General features: G+C 43.9%; 1 protein-coding gene across 2 annotated transcripts in view; it reads left to right on the forward strand.

Moving 5' to 3' along the window:
• Positions 1–15,675, forward strand: part of ttc7b (tetratricopeptide repeat domain 7B) — a 600,383-nt gene that overhangs the window by 9,081 nt on the left and 575,627 nt on the right. For both annotated transcript variants that reach the window (XR_013932176.1, XM_080414915.1), the window contains exons 6-17: positions 1,032–1,153; positions 3,897–3,975; positions 4,431–4,606; positions 5,898–5,961; positions 8,588–8,725; positions 10,091–10,279; positions 12,667–12,784; positions 13,109–13,166; positions 13,374–13,446; positions 13,585–13,745; positions 14,103–14,219; positions 14,677–14,774. Coding sequence is in view for 1 of the 2 variants with exons in the window: in XM_080414915.1 (XP_080271041.1) it covers positions 1,032–1,153; positions 3,897–3,975; positions 4,431–4,606; positions 5,898–5,961; positions 8,588–8,725; positions 10,091–10,279; positions 12,667–12,784; positions 13,109–13,166; positions 13,374–13,446; positions 13,585–13,745; positions 14,103–14,219; positions 14,677–14,774 (1,393 nt within the window). In the remaining variant the exon portion in view is untranslated. The remainder of the gene's footprint in view (positions 1–1,031; positions 1,154–3,896; positions 3,976–4,430; positions 4,607–5,897; positions 5,962–8,587; positions 8,726–10,090; positions 10,280–12,666; positions 12,785–13,108; positions 13,167–13,373; positions 13,447–13,584; positions 13,746–14,102; positions 14,220–14,676; positions 14,775–15,675) is intronic.

Consider the following 15,675-nt stretch of genomic DNA (forward strand, 5'->3'; position numbering starts at 1 on the left):
ATGGCACCTACGGCTCGGAATTGATACAAATATATCGAAACCGATATTTAGAACCAATAACCGACTTAATCTTGCTCATGTAGGGTAATTGATTAATCGAGAAGCAGGGTTTTTTTTCTTTTTTCTTCTTACATATCAACAAATCAACCCAAAAAGATTTTTAACCATGTATTATAGTTCACTGGACAGTTGCGGCGTATACAAAATGTGAAAATAGCCGATCTACAATCGCAACGCATTGTGAGCTTGTAGATCTGCTATTTTAACTTTTAGTTTTTAAACATTATAGTCTAGTTTTCATTTGTTGACGAAATTGTCAATATATTAAGTCATAGTTTTAGCCTTTATTTAGTTTTCGTCAGTGAAAAAAAGGTAGTCGACGAACATTTTTCGTCATAGTTTTAGTCGACAAAATGAACGCTGGTTCCAGGCCCGGCTTTGATCAGCGTTGTCGATGGCTCCCTTGCTATTCTGAAAAGAATGAATACATAAATCCATGATTGCTTTGTTTATAGCTTTTATTCTTTTCTTTTTTTTCTCTACACTCTTCATTATGTAATGAATGGATAATTGCTCTGACCATCTGTTCCATGGCTGCTTGAAGCATAATGATTGATTCACATGATTCTGTGCCTGATGTGATATTCTCTCTCTCTCTCTTCCATAACTCTAATCTCTCTCTTCATCTCTCTGTCCTCATCCATCTTGCTTCTTTTCCGCTTCTTTTCTCTCTCTCTCTCTCGCTCTCTCTCTGCCCCCATCACTTTCTTATCTCTCTCTTCGTCTCCCCATCTATTCTATCCCCTCTCCTTCTCTCACCCTCGCTTCTGTCTCTATACATCACTCTCTCTCTCTCTCCCTCCCTCCCTCCATCCATCCGTCTTTCTCTTCTTTCTGTCTCTCCCTCCCTCCCCCCCTCTCTCTCTCCCTCTCTCTTCTGTGTGTGTCTGTCTCTCTCTCTCTCTCTCTCTCTCACTCACTCTCACTCTCTCACTCTCTCACACATATATACACACACACACTGCATCCAGGCCTTGTCAGCTGGCATGCAGAACCGCAGTCCCAAGCCAGGCCCAGTGACTCAGGAGCAGGAGCTGGGCTACTTCCTTGAGATGGGCCTGCAGAGAGCCCACGTCATCCACTTCAAGAACGGGTGAGAGAGACCGGAGAGGTGGAGGATGGGAGGATCAGGGGGAGGAGGAGGGAAATTAAAAGAATATGCTTCCTCAGAGACTGGTCCTGGGGCGAGCGGGTGCAAGAGCAGAGAGAGAGAGAGAGGGGGAGAGACAGGGAGGTGGGACGGGTAGGAATTGAAACTGAGAGGATGTTGCAGGAGACGGTCATCCGCACAGTGCTAGAAAAAACACACTGGCAAAATGAGAGAGAGAGAGAATGGGGTTTGAATGCAGAGGAATACAGAGGAAAAAAATGTTGTCTGTATGATGTCTCTGCTGTCCGGCAGAAACCAGCTAACTCCAAAATGTAAATTTTAACCTAATGCTATTTTTTAACCATGCTATTTCTCTCAGACAACATAAAACTGTGCTTATTCTTTGGGTCACGTGTTGTTTCATCGATTTCATGTGTTCTTGACTGACTGTTCTAACTCTTCCCTCCGCAAACTAACCCCCAACCTCCAAGGTTCAGCGTGTGGGAGGACAGAGAGTAGGTACCAGGGTGGACCTGAAAACCCCCCCAAAATGTTAATACTAGAGTAGTACTATAGAGAGACTCCTTTCCTTGTACCTCCTTAGACTTGTAGTAGCTGACACACATTGTACTAGTATGTCCCTCGGCCAGAATGGCTAACTTGACAGTTTGACAAAGCAATGCTTTCCCACCACATCTATTTTTAATATGTATTCCAAGTTTTTTTTTATAAGAACTTTAAACTTGGTTAAAGTTCTTTTTCATGTTGGGTATGCTGAACGCACAAGCTAAAAAGTATTTTCTCCGCCGTGCCCCGAAAGTGTCCTAAAAAAATCCGTTCCTGACTGTCCCAAATGCATCTTTCGGTCCCTGGGACATCAAGACTTCATGAGCTACTTAGCCCCGTTCCACTTAAAGGAATACACCCAAGTTACTGTTCCTAACGTGTGTGTGTGTGTGTGTGTGTGTGTGTGTGTGTGTGTGTGTGTGTGTGTGTGTGTGTGTGTGTGTGTGTGTGTGTGTGTGTGTGTGTGTGTGTGTGTGTGTGTGTGTGTGTGTGTGTGTGATTACAACAGCATTTCTCAGCTGCTATCACAATTGGCTGCCCAAATTTAGTTGTTTCTCCGTCCACGGGGGTGAGGGGGGGGGGGTGAGAAACAAAACGGTTACTACAGGTACAGTAAGTCCAGATGCTCTTCCTGCTTATTAGGGGAGTTTATTCAAGTTCAATGTTCCCCTTTGGAATAAGCGTCACTTCCAACATTTAAAATGTAAAAAGTCATCTCTTCTCTATTGTTTAAAACGGTGTCTCTCAACCTTTTCGCGATCAGGGCCTCAGTTGAACATTTCAAAAAGCATTTCAAAGGCCCACCCATCTGACCTCTTAAGCCGGCAGCCTGTCGGGCTGGTTGGGTGGGCCGCATGCATTTTCAGAGCATGTTTCTTTTTATGATCAATCAATCAATTTTTACGTAATGTTTTCTAAATATCAATGTCATATTATCGTTAAAATCGTAGTGTTTTGGCAATTATTTGGGGGGCCCACTTGCAATATGCTCAGTCCACAGGTTGAGAACCAGCGGTTTAAAACATTGGAGTGCCACCTTTTTCCTCAGGGCAACTCTGAACTCCTTTATGCCTGATTCATACAGTACTTAGTTGTGCGCTTGTAGATATTTTTGATGCACGGAATCACCATGCATCGTCAGTGGGCCAGTGCAGAAACTCACAAGAAGAGTTGCCATGTGTTCTGTTGCCCAGTGGTTCTCAAAGGTTTTCAAGTGAAGGACCAACAAATTGATATGCATTTGGCCACGGACCCCCATCTGAAAAGGTTTAGTGCCAGGGACCCCCAGAAAAGCAGAATAATATATATTTTTTATCCAAAAATAATGTAACATTTTTCAAACATTTTTTATATTTTTCAAAAATGTACAAGCTCACAGCGTGGCACAAAGTGACTTGTAGATCTGCAATTTTTGAATAGCCAACACATAAATGGATAAAGTGACCCCTGTGGGGTCCCCGGACCCCACTTTGAGAACCACTGCTGTAGCCCACATACTCTGCTCCGACTCCTTGTTTCGGTCGAGGCTCTAGAAATGTTGATCAAGGCGAACAAAATGTTGATCAAAGCAAGCGGTTGATTTGCCGGCGCGGGGTATTCCTTTTTAAGCAGCATACGGATAGAGGCTTTAGATGTGTAGAAAGCATCTGTTCCCCTCCTGTTAGCTAGAACATCGAGTAAAGAGAGATGACATGTCCTGTAGTTTGAGTCTGTCTGTTCATTTTTCATTGAACGTTTTACATTACAAGGGTTTGGTGCACAGAAGCAACGCTTTCAGAATCTATTGACGGCTGCAGTACGAGACGTGCACACACTCAAATACGCACGTACACACACACACACACCTACACACATACACACATACACACACACATACACACAGGCATTCACTCAAATACAATCCCAGAAGGTAAAAATAGCTGTGTGTGCGTATAGCACGTTTGTATTGTGGAAGGACCCAAAATCTTGAAAACATCTTCTAACATGCACACACACACACACACACACACACACACACACACACACACACTCTTTCACTGGCTCACAAATGGAAGGGAAAGGGGACAACGTGTGTACATGTTTGAGTGTGTGTTGTTGGGTGGGGTTCATGTCATCCGTGAAACCCCACCAGAAACTTACTGTTCTGGTGTGTGTGTGTCTGTCTGTGTGTCCTCCATAGTAACCTGACACGCGGAGTGGGTCGTTTTCGGGAGATTCTGCGAGCCGTGGAGACGAGAACGACTCAGAACCTCCGCATGGTGAGACAGAGTGTGTGTTTGTGGTGGAGTAGGCTGCTCTAGCGTGTCTCATATCTGGCATAGAGGGGCGGGTTCAAAATCTCCGGAAAAAAATTCCGTCGGATCCCATTGGTTCATCAATCTGTCCGTCAGGCGTCAGCCCCCGCCCCGCGCCCCTCCTCCTCCCCAATGTTCAGCATTGAGAGCCCTGACGTCACAACATTTGGAGCGACGCCCACTGCATTCTGGTTGGTTGGGGAAATGAAACGCTTCCTATTCCATGAACGTCAACAGGCTGGTCCAGGCTTTTATTTTTGAGCAAAACTAAAAATAAAAGCCTGGAGATCGAGGCTAGAGTTGGAGAGATTAGAAAAAAGATACCTACTGCAATCAGCAATACTAATCAAGTTTGCATACACTGCAACATGCTTAATGTTATTTTACGTGCCTGTGTGTGTGTGTGTGTGTGTGTGTAGACTATAGCCAGACAGCTAGCAGAGATCTTGCTCAGAGGGATGTGTGAGCAGAGTTACTGGTCTCCTCTGGAAGACCCTCCCACCGCGTCCCCACTGGACGACCCCACGCGACAAGGATACACCCACACCAAGGACTACACACTGAGCCGACGTCCACGAGTGTACTCTGGAGAGAAGTATGTGTGTGTGTGTGTCCACAAGTATACTAGTAGAATTTCAGAGAGAGACATTGTGAGGACCATTTTCCTTGTCCTCACAAGAGAAATGTTGTTGGGGAGTTAGGCTTACAATTAGGAAAAGATTCAGGGGATTAGGCATTCAAAGGTTAGGGTTAGGGGCGTTGGAGCTAAACCAAATGTATACAAAAAACAGCAGATCTCAGCTCACAACGTGCCACGCAGTGACGAGTTGTGAGCTTGTAGATTGGCTATTTTCAGTTTCCTTAAATGAATACTTTTTTTTTCTCGCATTCCTGAGCTAATAATCCAATATTTGACTAAACTAGAGGTTCGGTACCGCTACGCGGCCCGCACAACTATGTACGTTGCACCGCCGATCCGACTGATATGGCCTTGTATGGACGTCTCTGAGGCAACGGCTGTCTTCTTATACGTGTCCACGCATGCACTGTCTAACCGGGAAAATGTGTCGCATATCGCGTAGGACCACTAATGGGTATTGCGCAATAACGTAGTTTATATAGGGCTATTATTGCCCAATAATTTACTAATACACAGTGTACGGTAAATATGAAAGTTGCAAGCATAAAATGTAGTGTATTGGATTTCCCATGGCATGCATTATTATTTGTGCATAGTGTGGAAGCAATTGCACTGCTGGTGTGCTAGAAGAAGAAGGCACACGGATAAACAGGAAGTCCACCCACTAGGCAATTTTAATATAGGATAGGGAGACAAATCTTAACAAGAGCAAAACCATATTTAAAACATTCTCTTTGAACCTGGATCCATCAGTAGGCTCATCAGTGATTACACTATAAGAGTTGTTTTGGAGTTTGTATGATTCTTTTATATAGTTTTGCATTGGTCTCCCACAGCGGCGGACACCGGGTATACAGAATTATCAGCTCAGGAATGCGCCAAAAACATAAAAATCTCCATGAATTCAAGGCTTCATGGCGTGAGTAATTGATAGGAGAAAAAGTAAATTTTCTGGTGCAGTATTCCTTTAATGTCCTCGCAAGTACCAACCGTGTACCAATACCAAAGATTACTGTGTGTATTGTGTATGTATGTATATGCGTGTCTGCTGCTTCACTGGGAAACGTATTGGGGAAACAGTCGAGTGCAGTACTAGTGTTACAATCATGCTTTGTCAATGTACTTTCTCACTAGTAATCTCTCTTTTTCTTTCTCTCTGCCTGTGTGTCTCTTGGATGTGCATTTCTCATTTGCAGCTTCTCTCCTCATTAATCTGACTCTTCACTTCTCTCCGTTTCTCTTTCAGTCTGTTTTGTCCACTGGAGAACACAGAGGAAGCGTTGCTGCTGCTGCTCATTAGCGAGTCCATGGTGAGACACACAGACAAATACAGTGGAAATGTTTAGATCAAGTCCCTAAACTTCCACCAAAAGGTGCAGAATAAAAACACACACATTGTCTGTAACCTGAGTGATTTAGCCGCAGTGGGCCCAAACTTTTTAGCTCGAGATCCAAAAGAGTAATTTGATGTCTCCTAAGGACCCAAACTAGTGGAAATAGCCAATCTACAAGCTTACAACACGTCGCATCGCAACACGTTGTAAGCTTGCAGATCAGCTTTTTTCACTACTTCTTAAAATCAAAAACTAAATATATATATGCGCGTGTGTGTGTGTGTATATGTGTGTGTGTGTGTGTGTGTATATATATATATATATATATAATGGAATTCACAAATTTATTTAAAAAAAATTTTTTTTGCGTGTGAAATCTTTGTCTAAATTGTACAAAATGAAGATAGTTTACTTGAGACTTAGATTAGAATTGGGTCCGCGACCCAAAAATGGGTCCCCGAACCAGTGTTTGGGAAACAGTGTTTTAGCCGAACTTGAACCCAACCCCGGGGTGAGCGCACGCAGCGTGTGAAATGGGATCTCCGAACAATAGAAAACTACAGCCACTGACTGTCACTCTGAAATACGGTGCAGTGGCACACAGTGTGTCATGATGACTCCTCTGAGCTCGGCCCTCCATCGACCTCGTCTCACCTCGTCCTCATTATGCTTTGAACCTCTCTCGCTGATTGAGACATGGCGTGCCAGGAATGGTGCTAAAAGCCTATCGCAGTTAAATCTCACGCATAAAGCGCCCTGTTAAATCTCACGCATAAAGCGCCCTGTTAATCGACCGTGAGGGAAGCAAACAAAGCTGATGACCGGGATTGACCGCTGTTTATAATGGCAACAACGGTCATGCCTCTTTTTGATCGACCCTAATACATCACGCACATAAAGTGCCATCGCGACTGTTTTCAAGAGCCATACTATATATCGCTACACGTTAACTCTTTGACTGCCAGAGTATTTTCATAAAGTACTCCCCCAGTGCCAGCAATTTTCGTGTTTTTTTATTTTTATATTTTGAATTTTTCTCATGAAAATAATTTAAGGACACATAATTTAAAGACCCAGCACAAATCCGCCACTAGAGAGCAGCACATGACAGCTTGATCATGTCGTTGGGTCTCTCTCACCCTTCTTGATAGATTAGACAAGGAAAAACATGAAAACGGATGTGACGTCGTCCCAGATTGTTTTGATCGGCGAAAATTGCGATGTGATACACGACGGCGATGACTGATCGTCACCCAGACCATAGATTATAGAAGAGAACCTGTCCGTTTGTCCGTTATACCGTGTGAAAACCCGTTTATTTACCTATTTTGGACGAAAATGACTGGGGAAAAAAATCAAAAACCGGAAACGGAATCCAGATCATGAAACCGGATGCAGATGTCCGTGAAGTAAGTGGAACTCGAGAATAACATTGAATATTAAGCAGCATAGCGCAATCAGAGATTAAACAATGAACGCGCGTCAAGCGCGTCGAACGCGTCGACGGCCAACTGGACAAAGTAGCACTTGACGCGTTATCGCGTCGTCCGCAGTCAAAGAGTTAATGATGCACAGAAACGCCAAATATTTTGGATGAAGCTTGATATAGGGCTAGGGGTCTTCAAGATTATTATTTATTTTTTCCAGGCCAAGGACCCCTTAGTTGAGAGAGAGAGTGGCAAAGCAGGGACTCGCACTTCGTAATGCATGGGTCCTCAACAGGGGGTCCGGCACCCCTAGTGGGTCCTCAGAGTTACTGCAGGGGGGCCTCCTAATCTTTGTGTGATAGAAACGTTTTTTAATTTATTTTTACATTAAAGCAGTACTATGTCACTTTTTCTTAATGGATAAAATGTAATTTTGTCCAATCCGTATGGTAGAGTATGTTAATACAATATAACTTATACAGTTGAGGTGGTTGTATTTTGTCTCCCTGCTCTTCTATTGAGACATTTAGATCGTGTCAAAGGTCATGTCTCACCTAGACACACTATCTGACACACATTTTTACCTGATGGTCAAGATTCTATTTATCCCCTGAGCAAGCAGGCAGGCTCTATTAGCTCAATGGTAAAGATGTCAGCACTTGCGCAGGAAACCGTGTTAAAATCCGGGGTAGAAGAAGACATACTGTAGTTACACAGCTTTAAGCACTTGAACCCTAGAATTCCTATTCTGGGGGAAACATTTGCGAAGAGGTTTAGTGTTGAGGGAAAAAAGAACAGATCAAGTACAGAGCCAAAGGTCAAGTGTGTCAAGTATTGAGGGTTTGTGGTTAAATGTCTGAAAATACACATTAATAACGGCATTAATTTACACAACACTGATGACAGTGCTGTCAAACAAGTCTATGAAGCTATCTAGTCAATCTGTGAAAAAGTTTAATGTGTGATACAATGTTATACTAATATGTAGTAGGGGTCCCTGCTTCATCTCTCTCTCAGCTAAGGGGTCCCTGTTGAAGACCCCTGATATAAGGGTATTAGGATGTGGTTGTGGGTTACAACTGTGTGTCTGTGTGTTCAATGTCCTCACGTGCATCTTGTGTGTGTGTGTGTGTGTGTGTGTGTGTGTGTGTGCGTGCGTACACGTTGCATCTCAGGCCAACCGCGACGCCGTGCTGAGTCGGATACCCGAACACAACAACGATCGGATCATCAGCCTCCAGTCCGCCTCTGTGGTGTATGATCTACTGACCATAGCTCTGGGCAGGAGAGGACAGTATGAGATGCTGTCTGAGGTACACTACACACACACACACACACACACACACACACACACACACACACACACACACACACACACACACACACACACACACACACACACACACACACACACACACACACACACACACACACACACACACTGATCTATATAGTCCATGAGCCAGAGCCCCAAAATTGAGCAATTATTATCGAAAGAGTGGGCAAAACCAAACCTATATTAAATTGTTCAGAGGGTCAATACGAGTAAATAAATGTATGATAACCTCACCACAGGAGCAGCTTTTTCATGGTTATCACACATTTTGTAATTTTCCCCATACGTACATGACAGGTCAAAAAATGACAATTTTAAAAAGAGTTATCATAATGAAACTTCCTGAGTTGATTACTTACATGAAGACAATGATTTATCGTATTACAAGTTTTCTGAAATTGTATATTTAAATATGCAAATTAGGCATAGAAAAATTTGCCCAAATTTGCATAACTTTCCAGAATCAACATTGGACAAAGCCAGAGTCAACATACTTATTTCATTTTGTTAAGATGTTGGATTCAAAGGTTTTTAACGAGGGAATATTCAATATCTGCTCAATTTTGGGGCTCTGGCTCATGGACTAAATGCCTAATTTGCATATTTAAATATACAATTTGAGAAAACTTGTAATACGATAAATCATCGTCTTCATGTAAGTAATCAACTCAGGCAGTTTCATTATGATAACTCTTTTTAAAATTTTGTCATTTTTTTGACCTGTCATGTACGTATGGGGAAAATTACAAAATGTGTGATAACCATGAAAAAGCTGCTCCTGTGGTGAGGTTATCATACATTTATTTACTCGTATTGACCCTCTGAACAATTTAATATAGGTTTGGTTTTGCCCACTCTTTCGATAATAATTGCTCAATTTTGGGGCTCTGGCTCATGGACTAATACTAGCAACAGCTCTGGGCAAAGATACACTAAGCAGCATATCAGTGTTAATTTTGACAGCTAATTTGGATGTAGTTTTAGTCATAGTCTTTTGGGTTTGGGGAACTATTTGCGGAAAATACGGTAGCTATGTGCCGAAAATAGCTGATTTACAAGCTCACAACATGAGATTGGCTATTACCGGAGCGTGACACCTGCGAGCAACAAAGCCTAAAATGATTTCTCTTAGTTCTGCTGGATCTCTTCACCACTAGTCCTCCCTAACATTTTGTATTTTGCATTTAGTCAACAAACATTATGTGTGCACTGCGCAGAGCGCACATCCCCCTGAAAAATCTATCACAATATGAAAGTCCACACAGTCAATGATTGCTTCAATATGCTGTATTTTCTGATTAATCTTATTTATTTTTGTGCATTCTCCCATGCTGTGCTTCAGTGCTTGGAGAGAGCCATGAAGTTTGCTTTTGAGGAGTTCCACCTGTGGTACCAGCTGGCCCTGTCGCTGATGGCCGCTGGGAAGTCGGCGCGAGCCGTCAAAGTTCTCAAGGAGTGCATCCGCCTCAAACCGGACGACCCCACCATCCCCCTGCTGGCCGTCAAACTGTGTATAGGACCCCTGCACTGGGTAAAAAAATAAAAAACTCATAACTGTCACTGTTCAAACACAGTATCAAATAGAACTAAATATTTCAAAAATGGTGTATGGGACTTTTTAAAGTGAAATGAAAAATATGTTTTTCTCACTTTTAGAGTATATCCGTGGTCATAACATGGACATACCTAACATTAGATTGAAAATGTATATCTAAAGTACCTAAAAGGCCAATCTTAATTATTTCCTGTCAAACAAAAATGTACTGCGTGATGACATAGACAGACCCTTAAAAATATATATTAAATACACCTGTGTGATTCCCATAGCTGTACGTTCACACCTGATTTTAATTACAGGGCTACTCCGTTTTGAATCATTCAAGATGACGTCCAGACGGTGTATTACTCATCTTAAAACTTCATCAGCACACTAAAATATGTATCTGAAAACATTTTAGGTTAGAAAAAAGCAACATAGTAAAAACATGCTTCACACTGGCCCTCTCTCTCTCTCCCTTGGGCAGCGTGAGTGACAGGCTACACAAACAGCTGTAGCACAGTGCAGTGAGTGAGATTCTAGTGTTCCATAGCCTGAAAGGACAGGACCTTAATGATTTGCTGAGACGCCGTTTCAGACTGAAACTTAACTCTTTCACTGCCAGAAATTAATTCATTAATCTGTCTCCGGTCCCCATGCCAGTGAAAACGGCAATTTTACTGTACCTTTGAAAAATCATGGAACATTCTCTGTGACCCCCCCCCCCCCCACCAATGAATGAGTTAAAAGTAAAATTACCAAAAAAGCCATTTCACCACATCCTTGTCCTTGAAACATGTATTCATGACCCAGGGGGCGTGGTTTTGATGGCACTATTTCTAGTACTTTATTGCAACGCTGTTGATCTAGGAAGTGAGGCGTATTCTGCAGAATTGTATTGTTGGTTAATCCAGATAATAGTTTCTGGCTTATTGTTGGCTTATCTTAACTTAAATCCATTGCAAGAGCTACCAAAACATTATCCTTATACTCAATACCAAACCAAAGGCATGGGGAGAACCATGCCTGTAGCCAGAATGTTGCCGGTTTGATCCCTTGAGCCAGCAGCATCAAGAAATGAATGAGCAATACTCGCTCTCCCTCTATAGTCTATACCCGCCATTGAAGTGTCCTTGAGCAAGGCACTTAAGCCCCAACTTCTCCGGTGTAAATTGAATTCAAATTAGAACAATCCACGGGGTTGTTCACATTTTCAGTGGAAACTGAAAGATAATGGAGCACCGAAATCTGACGTAATTTACACATCCTACCTGGTTCGCGGTTTTCCACCCCCGTTCTGAATCCCCATAGACGTCTTTATTATCGCGTCAAATAAGAACTGTGTTCCAAAAATAAACAAATGATGGTTTGACTCTTATGGCTATGAAGCATCAACTGACGGTGACAAAACGATAATGTTACTTCCGCCGAATTAGTTAAATTTTCGCCAGAAACGGACTGTATCAAATATAAGAGACTGCCTATCCTAAACGATACAGAACCTCCTCCCTGACAATATCGCCAAGACAGTTTGTTTATTTTTGGACCACAATTCTTATATGAGACGACTCTAAGATGACCCAATGTTATTCTCCATAGAGAAATTACTTTACGAACCAGGGGATGAACGAGTGACGTCAGGACTTCTGTACTCTATACTCCGCCGCAAAATTGTAGCTGCCTAATGTTGCCAGAACTGCGTCAGAACCTGTCTTTGCCTAGCAGCATTGACTGACACACAAAGGTTTTTTTTTTTTTATTCGTCGACTTGGAAATTAACCAGTCCCAATTTAGGTGGCCAGGAAAAACAATTTCCTTGTTCCTTGTACATTGGTTGAGCTAAAAGATGTGCCAACGATGACAGGGACTCATTGACAGCTGAAAGGAGGTCTGAGCAATCACCTTTTGTGCTGTGATGAATCATTTCTCTCCTGGCGGATGCGGTCTCCTTGTGTGGGTGACGGCGGTACAAGTGGTCACTGGGTGGTCTGATGAGCGAGAGAGCGCTATGTTGCAAACTCCACAGGCCAGCCACTGCATCTTAAATAGACATCCCATGATTTGCTGTCAACAGAAAAAAACAAATCACAAACAAGGGAGAAACCGCGCACTCTATTGTAGATGCAAATTAACATGTTATCACACCTTTATTATCTGATCATGTCTGAGTAATGAAAAGTTCACTTTCGTCTAAACTTTAGTGTTTTTACTGATTTCGATGAAAATATACTACGATTGAGCGTTGCTCCTGGAAGTGGACTGACGTCATTTTGCTACCAACACCACTGCAGAGATCTGTTTTCATCTAAGAATGTTGGTGGTGGGGTGACTTTGTTTGTGTGTTTCTCCTCTCCCTCTCCTCTCCCCCTCCCCCTCCACAGTTGGATGAGGGGGAGTGTTTTGCGAAGATGGTGTTAGACATGGGGGACAAAGCAGCAGAGTTCAGAGCCAAAGGATATCTGGCCATTGGCCTGGTCTACAGCCTCAAGGCTACTGACGGTAAGTAGCGCGTGGATGTTCATCCACTTAACCAAAGTCGTGCCAGTAAATGGCCTTCCTAAATGCATGAGCAGCCAGCCACCCATGCCTGCTCGTGCCTTGTTATCTGATAAACATTGCGAGCTCAAAGGATCATGATTTTATTACGCCGGGCCGCAGTAAATATTGTTTTAAATCTCCCATCGAGCGCAGTCCTCTTCCTCTCTGTATTCTTGCACCTGATTTATACTTGGTTGCGCGTCGTGTCGCACGACCGGAAATAGTAGATCTACGAGCTCACATTTTACACTAATCTCTATATTATGTGTCTGTCTCTCTCTGTAGCGTCGTTGCGAGGTACACAGGAGGACTACCAGAGGAAGGCTTTGGGAGCCTTCCAGAGGTTAGTTGACGAGCCATTCTGCTCTTTCTTTCTCCGCAGAACGCAAAATGAAAAATTATTCTTAAAATTATTTTCACGACCCAGACTGCCTCTGCGGGGCTTCACAAGTCGACCAATCCTATCAGTGTAATGCATTTTCATCACCGTCTCTCTCTCTCTCTCTCTCTCTCTCTCTCTCTCTCTCTCTCTGTGTGTGTGTGTGGGTAGAGCTCAGAGTCTGTGTCCTACCGACCATTTAGCAGCGTTCTACCTGGCCCTGCAGCTGGCTGTGTCTAGACAGGTAATAACAAACACCTCTTCATCACGTTACATCAGACTGCTTATTTATAAATCACATGGAAGGGGTTTAACTTGTTTGTGTGACTCTGTCTGCACTAATGTCCGTGTCACTCTGTGCGCGTGTGTGTGTGTGTGTTAGATTCCCGAGGCACTGGGCTATGTCCGCCAGGCCCTGCAGCTCCAGGGAGATGATGTGCACTCCCTCCACCTCCTGGCCTTGCTGCTGTCTGCCCAGAAGCACTACCACGATGCCCTCAACATCATAGAGATGGCCCTGTCCGAGTACCCCGAGAACTTCAAGTAAGTAACGGCTTTAGACTTTAGAGTACATAAGTTGACTTTACCTACTTACCACAGAAAGTATTTCTCCTTTTTACTTGAATCTGATCGATTCCCTGAGAAATCAAAAAAGACATGTAGTGCTATCAATAAATCTGTGCCATTCAGTCAGTCAAACAGATCCTCTTGATGTGTTTTGAGACGGCTACGATTACACAAATTGGATCTCTTTTCTCAGAACAAAACAAGCAGAGGGCATCTTCCTCAGTCGACTTCCTCAGTCCAAAAAAATGGAACGGGACCAAAATCATTATAATCTCAACCTCTGTACTGTAACCTTAATCTTAGTTGTGACCCTTCAATGTGTTTCCCCCCCAGTCTGTTATACACTAAGGTGAAGTTGGAAACGCTGTGTCGAGGACCAGAAGAAGCTCTGCTCACCTGTAAACACATGCTGCAGATCTGGAAGAGCTTTTACAACCTTACCAACCCCAGGTACACACACGCACACACATGCACGCACGCCCGCACACACACAGCTGCTGTATTGTATTACTGCTATAATAACTTTGAACATTAACAACCCGGAAACATTTCCAAACATTTGAACAAATGCACACATTCGGGGTTATCGTTACAATGCAGGCATGAAAGTGTTCAACTTGTAATGTATGCCTACATTGTATAAAGCTACATCTCCGAACCTCATTATGTCATTCTCTGTGAAGAATTAACCGTTGGCTGTGTTTGGCGTAGATATTTCTCTGTGTGCATTACCCCTTACACTGTTTTACATGTGACCTGTGTCACATGTCACACGACGTCCAGGTTAAGTCGCTGTGCTGTGCTGTCAGATCCGAATATCCCATCGCTGTTAATAATCCACATCAGTGACTCCAAAGTATTGAAATGGTGTGTGTATGTGTGTGTGTGTGTGTGTATCGCATCGCAGTGACTCGGGGCGTGGCAGCAGTCTGTTGGACAGAGCCATCGCAGACAGACGCCAACTCAATGCAATGACCCTGCCTGACTTCAGTGACCCTGAGACCGGTAGGCACACGCTCTCTCTCTCACACGCACACACACACACACACACACACACACACACACACACACACACTCATAGCACACACACTCTCATTCCATCATAGTGTAACCGTTCAAGCCTGTTTCCTTACTTGCAGATTTTTTTGTTTTGTTTATCAAACTGTTGTTCTCTATACGTTCAATCTTTGGTTTTGTTTTGTTTTGCGTCTTTATTCTGATGGTTCTCAAGGTTGTTGGGGTCTTAAAAAAAAAAAAACATTGCAGAAATACTTTCTTTGTCTTTCTGTGACTCTCCCTCCCATAATCACCCATTTTCTTCCCTCTTTCCTTGGTTTCACTGAACCTGTTATTAATGTCAGCCATGTTGTTTTGCTCTCTGTTGTACTCCTTTAGTCTCAGGCTCCTCCTCCTCCCAGTCCTATTCCGACTTCGACTTCGAGCTCGTCTCCCCCTCCTTCTTCTTTGGTGTCTCCTCCTCCCCGCTCGCCGGGAGGAGAGGGTGGAGGGGGGCGTCCACCCTCTCCTCCCGGCTCCCCTTGTTCTCCTCCCCGATCCCTTCACCCCTTGACCCGCTCCCCACACCCTGTTCCTGTACCATCTCCTCCCCACTCCCCTTACCTGACTACACGCATCCCACAGCCTCCTCCACCACCTCCTCCCCACCTCCCTCTCCCAGCTCCTGCACCATATTCTCCCCGCTCCCCTTACCTGACTACCCGTATCTCTTAGCCTCCTCCACCACCTCCCCGCTCCCCTCACCCTCCTGCCCGCTCCCCTCGCCCCCACTCCCCGCCCCTCTGCCCCCCGACATTCCTCCCTCCTCCCAATCACCACCACCTCCTCCTCCTCCTCCGTCTGACCCTCCGCCCGTTGAGCCTCCTTCCTCCCACCCGCCATCTCCTCC

The sequence above is a fragment of the Gymnoscopelus braueri genome (genome assembly GCF_963280865.1).
Source record: "Gymnoscopelus braueri genome assembly, chromosome: 19".
In the NCBI taxonomy this organism is placed as follows: domain Eukaryota; kingdom Metazoa; phylum Chordata; class Actinopteri; order Myctophiformes; family Myctophidae; genus Gymnoscopelus; species Gymnoscopelus braueri.